Source organism: Limulus polyphemus, unplaced genomic scaffold (assembly GCF_000517525.1).
Source record: "Limulus polyphemus unplaced genomic scaffold, Limulus_polyphemus-2.1.2 Scaffold253, whole genome shotgun sequence".
NCBI classification, from domain to species: Eukaryota; Metazoa; Arthropoda; class Merostomata; order Xiphosura; family Limulidae; genus Limulus; species Limulus polyphemus.
Genome location: NW_013665863.1, coordinates 664692 through 677022, shown reverse-complemented (window position 1 = coordinate 677022; position 12331 = coordinate 664692). Strand labels below are relative to the sequence as shown.

Genomic DNA, 12331 nt, shown 5'->3' with positions numbered 1-12331 from the left:
CCTGGTAACATTAAGACCAGTGAAATACATCTTTTTCAGTAGAGGTGTATTTAATTTGGTTGGACAGATTGAGTAATTGCCCCCTAAAAATGAAAAATATTAGCAACTGTAATCATTACATGTAAAAGTAGATATCCCATACCAGTGACAGCTTTATTTCCATCATTTGTACACTCCATCACAGAGGTTGCTTGAGGTGTTTTAACATCTGTTTCAAAAACCTGTAGTTCAATAACACCACAGATATTAAACAGGATACAAACATATTAAAATACCTTATGATCCAAAACAAAAGCTAATTAAAAACAAGTAGCTTGCAATATTTATGATAAATATATAAATAAAACCTTTCTCAGGGTATACGGTAATCTTCTTGGTCAATGCCCTAGATAGAAGCTCATGAACTCAAAAGTTATGATATTTTTAGAAACTAGGTTTAAAAATAAATATAAATATTAGCTATCATTTCTGAATGGTATTTTGGGACATATTAAATCTTAAAATAATTATAATCAAAATATAAACATCAGAGATAAACCAAAAACTTGTGCACTCGAGAATGATCGCACTAGTGGTCAAAATGTCATAACTATTTTAAAAATAGTCTTCCTTACTGTAAAAAGCTATAACTTGTAATAAAATAATATAAATTTTAGATGGTTGGCACTTTTTCTCATGTTATGTAACTATACTAATTCCCATTTTATATGGTCCCACAATATGTCACAAAAAGGAAAAGACTGAGTAGTGTCATTTTCAAGACTAATAAGAGGATAATTACTTTATTAACAGTTTCTGCACAATGTTGAGTGGGCAACAGTCTTGTGTTGTTTTATTTGTTTCTTAACAATGCTTCACAACCATGTGTTTGGATGAAAACACAAGGCAAATGAATTTGAGATTATCAGAAGTATAGGCAGGGTCACAAGCAGACTTGAATATTAAAGCTTCTGCTCCAACAACAGCCACTTGTAACAGCTGGGAATGGTAATCATACAAAATATTATATGTTAAAAGTAAATGGAAACTGAGAAAAGTTGTACCTGCAGGAACTTGACAAGAACACTTTTATTTGGTTTGTGAAAAATTTTTGACATGTCAAATTATCAGACACAGCTGTATCATAAAATGAGCAAGTACAAAATGCAAAGAGGTAAATTTTAAATCTAGCACATATTTAACTCCTTAAACGCGAGCGGACACTGCCAGTGTCTGGCCAAAAATTCCAATTTACCCACTGGACAGTGACCAATAACATTTATGTCTCTTTGGCTGAAAACTAATCCAAACCATGTTATTTTTTGAACAGACCAGAAAGTTTACAAGGTATTGTGATAATTATTAGGACATCATGAAAGTTACAGGTTTAAAAGAGTTAATCTGGTAACAATACAAACCTAGCTTCCAGGCTAAAAACAGAACCAAAGGTGGAATTAGTGAAGAAAAGTTGAGTGTAATGGTAAAGCATGGTAATATTAGCATTATTTTTAAACTACATTTAGATGCTAAATTATCTAAAAAAATGGTTCAAAAATTTTATTGACTAAGACACGAAATGCTTTGTGATTAACAAACAGGTAATGAAGCCCAATTTTTAGCATTATAATTCTTTAATCATTCTGCTGTAATCCTTAAAAATATTTTTCTTATGATAGGTCTTTAGTAGAGGCATCTACAAGGAAAAAACATCAGCCTTTTACATATTTCAGAGAAAAACTGTTATTATGTGTGTATTTGGGGAGAAAGCATTTTTGTCTCATTGAATGCCCCTTTAAATCAAGTAAGTTTTATTCTATATAGTTTGTTTGTTTCAGAATTTTCATGCAAAGCTCAACTCTTGGTCTATTACTTTTCTAACCAAATAATGCAATTTGACTGTCAATCTTATAATACATCTGCAGCCCCATAGTTTGGAGTCCATTTCTACAGCAACAGGCCATAAATCACTAACCCTCAGAATCACAGTCCAAGCACACTAGCCACTAGGCCACATTCAGACCTATTCTATATGGATAATGGCCATAAATGTTCTAAATATCTAACACTGAGATAGTAATCATTTCATTTTTTTTTTTTGCACACACTGTTAAATAAAAAGAAGATGATATGTGTTTTCTTATAAGAAATCATCTTACTTGTTTCTTCTTTACTCTGTCAATGTTTACACCTTACTTGTTTCCTCATTACTCTAACAATGTTTACATCTTACTAATTTTTATTTACTCTGTCAATGTTTACATCTTACTTGTTTCTTCTTCACTCTGTCAATGTTTACATCTTACTCGTTTCCTCATTACTCTAACAATGTTTACATCTTACTAATTTTTATTTACTCTGTCAATGTTTACATCTTACTTGTTTCCTCGTCACTCTGTCAATGTTTACATCTTACTCGTTTCCTCATTACTCTAACAATGTTTACATCTTACTAATATTTTCTTTACTCTGTCAATGTTTTACATCTTACTTGTTTCTTCTTTACTCTGTCAATGTTTACATCTTACTCGTTTCCTCATTACTCTAACAATGTTTACATCTTACTAATTTTTTCTTTACTCTGTCAATGTTTACATCTTACTTGTTTCTTCTTTACTCTGTCAATGTTTACATCTTACTTGTTTCCTCGTTACTCTAACAATGTTTACATCTTACTAATTTTTATTTACTCTGTCAATGTTTACATCTTACTTGTTTCTTCTTTACTTGGTCAATGTTTGCATCTTACTTGTTAAGTTTCCAATTGTATGTCTACATTATATACCATATAATATAGTGTAGAATTTAAAAGATAGGTAACATAAGTGATAAAAAACATATAAATACAGACTTAATAAACTTGTAATAGTAAAAAGCTTGGTGTAAGTTTCACACGTGAATTTACAGATAATGTCATTGTAAAAGACTGTTTACTGCTATCCTATATTACAGCTGGTAATAGCACTCAGGTTTAACCTTCATGTAGCAGTGTATGTCCTTAAAATAAGACATTATCAATTTATTATAGGTAACAAAACCCATATCCTAATCACCTAATTGAACTTTAAATAGGTTTGGAAGTTGACTAAATAACATTTTGTTGAAAAGCATACATTTATTTATTGTAATAGAAAATATCAGGCTATCCAGTTCTTCATGTAAGATTTCAGGGAGATAAGAAACATACTTATAGTAGTTATTGCATTTCCATATTCCATTTATCTTTCAAGATTTTCTTTATAAGAATCCAAAACATTTTATGATGATCTTACACTTACTGTTCCAAAAGCCTCTCCTTCGGGGACAAGAAGCTGGTTCTTAAGCTTCTGATAGAGGTACTCAGCTTTCTGTCTTATGATGTCACTCTTCTTAAACTTGCGACACTAAAGTGTTAGAAATAGTTTTCCACTCTTTGAAATCATCAAGACTTTAAACAACTCTTAACAAATAAAATTTAGTTCATCAGGGAATGACAGTAACTGTTTACTTAAAATGCAAGTAGTAATGAAATCTGAAAGTTATAGTAACAAATCAACTACAGCAATATCAGAAAGGGCTCAAAAGGTTTAACCCATTAACTGTGGATGACGGATATTTCTGTCATTGAAGTTCTATGGCTCAGCTGCGAATGACGGAAATATCCGTCAGTCGCACATATATAACTATAACTCTATGCGAATGACAAAAATTACCGTTTTATTGTGATTGATGGCAACTCAGTCTTATCTGTGAGTCAGAAAATGGCAACTGAGCTTCTCTTGCTGCAGTTAATGGGTTAATACCTTACAAAGGATGGTATAAGTTTATCATTACAAGCAAAAAAAAACAGATAAACAGTTAGTATTACCATTGTACAAATAGAATAAACTTTAATATGACTGTTCTATACTGCAGATGATTAAAACAAGTCACAAGATTCATTGTGATATGATCAAAGTATCTCACCATTCCCTTTTATACTAGGAGTCAATTGACTCTCAATGTGTTAAATAAAGCCGTCAATAACACTGTTTTAACCTACCTAATTCCACAATTTATTTAGGGGCAAGCAAAGCTAGTCTGTCCAGAGAGAGAGAAAGTAAGAATATACTTCTCTTACAATACAGAAGTGTTTTTTTTACTTCTGGCAACATAGAAAATTCAGTGAAGAATCTGATCAGGTTTATTTTATTCGTTAATTGTAAAAATTAAAAATGAAACTCATATAAGGCTAGTAAAGAGAGATTTCATGTGATGTAACATCACATAACTTATTTACAGATTACCATAAAGCATCATGCACCATAATAAATGATATATTGTAAATGACTGATACAAATGGTGTTTTGACCCAGGCCTTTTGTGTTGCTACTCAATTTTCTTAGCTTTGATACTGAGTGATAGTCCTTGGCAGTAGTGGCATGTAACACACAGGATCTACAGTTGAGATGTTATTATCTTATTTTTATTGAAAAACCATATAGAGACAGTAAAGAACCATTTCTTAAAAATTACTATCAATGTTACTGTGACGTAACATCACACAAACAACTAATGTATAGGTAATGCTTCAATGGCACAAGGTGTTATGTACTATAACAATTTAGATTTTTTTACTCCTATTACAGAATTAAGAGAAACTGGATGTCCCATCAGGAACAACATTATCATCCAGGTTGCATCCACTAAAATGTTTTGTGCACAAACAAGGAAAGGGACAGAAAGATGATTTTACTGTGTGAGAATTATATCAACAAAAAAAAGAATAGTACAACTTAAGTATCTCCAATGTACAAGTTTCAAATGTGATATGTGTTAACTTTTAAATACTATTCTTAGCATTCAGAGACATTCCCTTTTGGAATACCGTGTTAGACCATTTATGACTTGTCTTAAAAAAACAGGGGGAATCTTGTATAATAATTATGCTGTTAAAAATAAAAAAGACACTAAGATACTACAGGCATGGGTAGTACAAATTTAGATCTACAAAAATCACACGAAATAAGAAATATGACCAATAAATAGAAAAAGCAACACAAAATTTACATGAATCAAGGTATCTTGCATAATCATGTTTACATTTCTGGAATATTGCAGGTAAAGCTGACTATTATATATATGTGTGTGAAAATACCTAAGTTCACAGTCTGAAAAGTAAAATGAAATATCTTTTACACAAAGCTCTCTACTTTTCTTGATAATTTAATGTTTAGGAGTAACAAGAAACTCGGTGAAACCTCACAATTCAAATAATTTTCAGAAACACATCATAATAGAATCACTGAACATAGAACACTGTACTTTAAGAGCAAACATTAGATGAAACAATAAAACAAGAATACTTACTTTTTTAATGGTGTGGATAATATCAGGCTCCCTACTAATTACAAACTGTGTTAAAGGAATGTTGTCCAGTTCATTCAAAGCTTTCATACAGCAATCAACATCCTGAAATATGTATGTATTTGAATCAAATGTTATGTAATATATTTAAGCAATTAAAGACAACAATATTTCATTTCTTAGGATTTTTAGAAAATTATACTAAATTTCATTGTGCATTGCAAGAATATTAATGAATTGGAAAAAAAAGGGCCAATGTCAACCAACCGAAGTTAAGAAAGTTTATATGCAGAACGTGCTATTCACACTTTTAAAAATAGTGTTTAAGATACGACACGAAAAATAGATTATATAACATAGTCTTACAGTTTTATCAGGGACAGTAATGATTTTGCCACCAACTCACTAGAGTACTCTCCGAGCTTCTGGTAATTATAGGCCTATTAGTTTTACATCAGTGATGATAAAAGTTTTTGAAAGTCTGATAAAAGCTGCCTTGCAAAGTCATTTAATAAAAATTTAAGATCTTATTGGATAGTCAACATGGTTTCACTAGAGGAAAATCTTGCCTTACTATTCTTTTGTGACTCTTTAAAGAGTCACTGCTTATTTAAATGAGAGTATGAGTGTGCATTTGGTGTATCTGGATTTTTAAAACACATTGGAAAAGGTGTCACATAATGGACTTGTTAAAATATTATCTCTGTAGGTGTGGGGAATAAGCCAGCTCATTCTAGAGAAACATGGATGGATAGAAGAAAGCAGGAAGTTGTCATAAATAGAGTTCAGTTAGACTGGATTAATGTCACAAGTGGAGTACCTCAGGGCTCAATGTTAGGATCTTTGCTCATTTTAATTTGCATCAATGACATAGACTTAGAAATCATTAATAAATTATTTCAAGTTGCTGATGATATTAAAGTCTTAGGGGTTGCTGGCTGTGAGGAGGATGTTGCCGCTTTATAAAAGGATTTGAATTATTTGGTGAGTTGAGCAAGTAAATGGTATATGGCTTTCAACCAGAACAAATGCAAGGTTAATGCATGTGGGATATCACAATTTGCATTATGAGTATACTTTTGATAGGAATAACCTTAACCATGCTTTGCAAAAAAAAAGAAGATCTTAGTGTTCTGGTTAATCAATATTTAAAGCAATCCAAGTGATGTGCTGTTGTCAATGATAGGTTAAACAGGATTTTATGTTGTATCTACAGAAATATTGAATACAAGTTGACAGAAGTTATAATGTCATTGTATAGTTCACATTTAGAGTACTCTGTTCAGTCTTGGGCTCCTTACCTTAAGAAGTACATTGAATTGTTGAAAAAGAGTTCAGAGGAGAGCTACTAGGATGATACCTGGAATGGAAAGGTTGTCATACAAGGACAGATTAAAATCTTTGAAATTGTCTTCTCTTGACAAAAGAAGAGTTGGGAGGGGATCTGATTGAGGTGTTTAAGATTGTTGTGTCATCTTTTTTCATACTTAATGGTGAGAAAGGTAGGACTACGTGACACAGATATAAATTATGGCAGGATAGAAGTCATCTTCAGTACAGATAGTTTTATTTTTTCAACAAGATGGTTAGCCTTTGGAATAGGTTGTCTTCAAATGTGGTGGATGCAGTACATTTTAGAGAGTTTAAGGGAAGGCTTGATAAATATTTAAATGATAATGGCTATCTTTCAGTTGTTTTTTTTTACATTTTTTTTTAGTGGATGGAATGGCCTGGATGGATCAATAGCTCCCTTATTGACCTTAAATTTTATGTCATGTTAATATGAACACAATAGAAACCGTAACTTTTTAAATGTAGCTAGGTTTACAATAAGGATAACATGTTTTAGTACAGCTGCTTTGGCAAGTATATACATTTCATTATTTAAGAGTTCTGTTTTTCAGGCTATGTTTTATTCCACATAGTAGCTTGATTTTCATTTATACCTAAAAAATCATATAGTATATAGCTTAGGCAAAGGATACTGATGCACATATATATTTGATTGCACTTTATCATCATCAGCAGAGTAGAAAAACACCAGAGATTAAAGTTGCTTATGTACATAATATTTTAAGCAAAAAAAACATTATTAGAACTAAAAAATTGTATCTCTATACTCTAACCTATTTACCACTTACTGACAATACAACAGTAGCAACACTTTACTTCTTAATAAAACGTTCGTAGAAAAATCAATGAGCATTTTTTTTTGAAAAGCATATAAAAGCACAATTTAGATATATATAAAAAATGTGACATTCATAAGATGCACCCCTATGATGATGAATAAATCAATTGATCATTCTTACAATAGCTACTCACTTCTTGGTCAATCAGCTGAACAATTTCCTTCTAAGAGCAAATGCAAGTTAGAAAATGTAATCTAGTTATAATTACATCTTATATATATAAAAAACCAAAACACAGCACAGCATGATCATCCATCCATCAATGAATAAATATAAAGATTATTCTTGTAGAATCTTTTTTTAGTTTTATGTTAGAACTAGAAATACTTAGAAATGACTGATACATGTATAAAATATGAAACTAAAAGTTGTTAATTTAGGCTTACCTTTAAAAAAAGGGAAATGTTTATAAGTTCATACTTATAGGAATTTAGGCTTATGTTTACAATGCAATGGATCATACTATGCTATTCTTAGGTATAACTGTTAATATTTTGTATATATTTATTACCCAATCCAGTGACTGATGCATTATGGATGGCTGCCAGAATAATTAATGCAATGTATATTTTTATTGAATGCATTTGTTATTTTACAACATCAAGCTTTCAACATCACAAATCTTAAGTGCCAGGCAGTCACATGCAGCATTAAATTAAAACAATTGAAATTGGCCATATATAAAAATATAAACTGGAATAAATAAACCACTAATGCAACATCTGTCCTTTTTTATCAAAGTTTCACTGTTTTTTTATACAGTGTAAAGTCAAACAAAGTTCATGAACCCACAAAGACTTTTAACTGGACCTATATACAGCTTGTTAACTTCCACGTAGTTTTACCACATATGCAATGGTCAACTTGGCTTGACTTTACCAAACGGACAGATACACTTCCTCCCCTCTTTGAGAGATAGCCAGCTTCTTGCAACATGTTTATCAAAGTTAAATTAGCTTCTTTTTGTTCTTTCCTCTTTAGCTTTAAGTTAACTTGACAACTTGATATTGAAGTTTTTCCTTAAGACTTGCTAGGCTATATCCATATACTATGGAAGTATATCTGTAACTTAGCAATACAGCTTCATGACTGGTTAAAACATTGAGCAAGTCTTTAATGGTTCTGAAAACTATTTCAGTCCTGCAGGATACACAATCTGGATTACTTGTGATATGCGGAAAGCCAAATTTTTGATAATACTGACTCAGTAATGGCATGTCTAGGTTTTTTGTTAGTGAAGGAGGCATAAGGGGGCAAAGAATTAATTTGTGGGAACAGAAAAAAAAATTAGCACTTTTATGTCAGTGACAGCCACAATGTAGATAATTTAAAAATCTTAAAAAACTATATCTCAGATGGTAGCTGCTGGGGGTAGAGCCCTCTAATGGTGAACTCCCCATTTGGAATTTAGTGCAAAGCTACACGAGAGCTATCTGCACTTGCTATCCCTAATTTAGCAGTGATAGACTAGAGGGAAGGCAGCTAGTCAACACCATCAACATCACTTACTGCTAATTCTTGGGCTACATTTGTACCAATGACTAGTGGGATTGACCATCACATTATAATGCTCTCCACAGCTGAAAGGGTGAGTGTGTTCGGTGTGACAGGAATTCGAATCCCTTGCAGATTGCGAGTCAAGTGCCCTAACCACCAGGCCATTGACCTTATGGAGTCCTGGGTAGTGTACAGCTCATGTCATGGCACATTGGCAGTGGAGCAGGACTAACCATCAGCTGCATGTGCAACCACTGAATGCTTGATAGCAGTAAGGCAGTTCTTTATATCTTAGCAGTGAGACAAGTGGTTTATGATACCCTTCAATGAGGTAATCTTGGAATTTCTCACAGCCTCACATATCTGCAAGCTCCTCCTTTTTAATATCAATATATTTACCCCCTAATAAATAAATTCCAGGTTCTACTTGAAAACGATTTTTTAAGAAACTATATGATGTTTCAGCTACTCAATTGAGCTTCATTAGGTATATAACAGCTGTATGCTCAGTAGCTGAAATATTTGTAAAATCCCCTGACAAAACTTGTTCTCTCAGGTACTGGCATTAGTATTTTCAACCTCAATGACCCCTAAATGGTCAAGTCAGAAACTTGTAATATCTAGTACAGTCATTCCTAATATTTAACCTTCTAACCAAATGGAAGGCAGTCGGCAAGCAGTACCAGACATCAAAATGTTTGTCCACCTCTTGAAACAAATACTGGGAATAACTGAAGATCATAAGAGTAACTTCCTCCTGGGAAGAAGCAGTGCAATTTTACCAACACCATTATCTTCTGTGCTATTTTTTCCTTAATTCACTGATAAATAACCCTGTGACATTCTTGCAGTGGGAAGTTAAAAAAATAACAACTTGACAGTTTTTCATGTTGAAAAACTTTCAACCTGTGACTTGATTCTTTACATTTAATCAACACACTAAATTAGAATTTACAACTTTTGCATACAAAACACTTTTTTATCCAGCATAAAGTGATTTTGATGTATTACAGAGATGAAAATAAAACTTACCATACTAGCAAAACTTAGGCTGTTTTTAATTGTTTCATCAAGTTCACATAGTTGAGATTCCAGGTGGGTGTCTGGAAGAAACAGTTATTCAGAAACGTTCATTTCATGATACTTTTCTTTAATCCGGGTGTCCCTTTATCTTTAAAATTACTTTTAATGTATCCTGATATTTTAAAGTTTCTTCAGCACTTTAGGCTTCACACTATTTTATCTACTAATCCATAAAACTGCTGTTTTAGAAACAACTGCATTGACAAACTGGTCGGACTTACAAAAAATTGGATACTTCACCTTAATCCTCATCACAAAGCCTCTTGCCACCAAAACATGGTTTAATTGTCATACATACTGACCGAAATATACAATAACTGTATAATTGTGGTATGCAGACAGACCATGCATTTCTAACTTCTTATCTTCATAAAGAAATTTTTCAAAATGTTTCAGTTATGCATGTATATATGCACTTTTTGCATAAAACATAGTCAAGTCATAACTGTTTTTGTTCTCTGTCATTCCTTTGACATACCCCCTGATCTGTCTGAGTTATAGTTATAAAGTCATATCTTGTGTATGAAAGTCTTCTAATAGCAAGTCAGGTGATGTCACAAGGATACAACTTCCCATATTTTCGACCTGTCATGTGAGTAGTGCTAGTCACTTTGGGTAAGTCCGACATTACCGATTCAACTAAGTAACTTGAGTTTGAGTCAGTATGGAAAGAATCTCAAGGGAGTTAACCTAATATAAATCTTGAAGGAATAATGCCAGTGTGATCAGTCGACTATTCTAGTAAAAGTGACTGTTATTTTGTGTTTCATTCTGTCTTGTACACTTGTGTTAAGTCTATGTATTTCTTTGTACAAACTCAGTTAGTCTTAGTGGAACTGAGAATTCCTTTGTAATGTATCTTGCTGAGCCTCCTGTTATATAGCAGACCTATTGTATTCAATCTTGGGATAAATCCTTTTTACCTGAAAATACCACATAATAACAAACTTTATGGTTGAACAAATTGTTATTTAGTCCAAAAGTAATGTCTGCTGTCAGGAAAATATTACATTCAATTCGAAGTTACAACCATTAATGATAACAGTTTATTTAATTGTAGAAATCATATAAAATACAGAATAACAAATATTTTACACAATATCAATTTAGGTCATTCTGAAGAGAAAATAACTTCTTGTCTCCTATCTCACCAAATTAAAAAATGTCAGATGAGAAAAAATATTCAGTTTATCAATGAAAAGATCATACAAAAAAAGATATGAATACATTTAAGATGTAACAATTTATATTTATTTAGAAACCTATACATAGTATTGATGAATACCTTGAGAATTTAACAATTTAATTAATACAATATGTATAGTTAAGTACAGTAAGAATGTACCAAATTATTTTTAACAATGCAACCTTCATACAGTATAGGTGAATACAGTGAAAATGTAACAGTTTATTAACAATGTAACCATGAAATAGTATAGATTAATACCTTGTTTAGTACATTTATTTTTAATTTCTATTTGAATTTTTTTAGTGTTCTCCTGTCTGTAAAAAGAGTTTCCATTCAACAAGAATCTAACCCAAAAAACAATTCAAAACACAGTTTTACTAATGAATTCTATTCCAACAGAGGTTGGAACTGTACTATTGCAAATTATTTTATTTAATACATTAATTATTCTTCAATTAGGTTAAATATTTCTAGTTCTTCCATTTAGTATTTCTTTTTGAGACTCGGACGTTATTTAAGATAGAGTAAGTTTGAGGCTAATACTACTTTTTTATTCTTATACCTACGAAACTTTAAGTGATTATTTCCAATGTTTGTACTTCACTTAAAAAGCCTTTAATTAAAATATAAATAGTAGTGAAAGAGTCAAAAGCAGACCAAACCTGAAAAATGCTAGTTTAAAACATACTGATTCTTGTCTTCAATGACATAAAATGTCTTAGAATAAAAAAGTAATAATTATTTTAAACAGTCAAATTTTAGTTATCCTAAGTAATAGGCTATTTATGCATGTATGTCACATGCTTTATATATATATTTTTATTGATGAAATTTGCAAAGATTTTGTTTGTTTGACAAAGCTACTTAGGCTATCTGCTGCTGCCCCTAATTTTGAGCTGCCACCTTAGGAAAGACAATGGCTGGCAGCACCCAGTACCAACTCATGGGCTACTTTTTAACCAACAAATAATGAGATTGAATATTACATTATAACATTTCCATAACTGGTTTGGTCTGATATTTCATTGGTGGTAGTGTGCAGGGTCACTGATGAAGAGTGGAATCCTCT

General features: G+C 31.7%; 1 protein-coding gene across 1 annotated transcript in view; it reads right to left on the bottom strand.

Moving 5' to 3' along the window:
- LOC106478828 (PC4 and SFRS1-interacting protein-like) overlaps nucleotides 1-12331 on the bottom strand; it is a 73706-nt gene that overhangs the window by 1990 nt on the left and 59385 nt on the right. Inside the window, exons 14-17 of the mRNA XM_013939400.2 lie at nucleotides 10023-10093; nucleotides 5305-5406; nucleotides 3255-3359; nucleotides 143-221 (exon numbers count right to left, since the gene is read on the bottom strand). Of these exons, the coding sequence (XP_013794854.2) occupies nucleotides 143-221; nucleotides 3255-3359; nucleotides 5305-5406; nucleotides 10023-10093 (357 nt within the window). The remainder of the gene's footprint in view (nucleotides 1-142; nucleotides 222-3254; nucleotides 3360-5304; nucleotides 5407-10022; nucleotides 10094-12331) is intronic.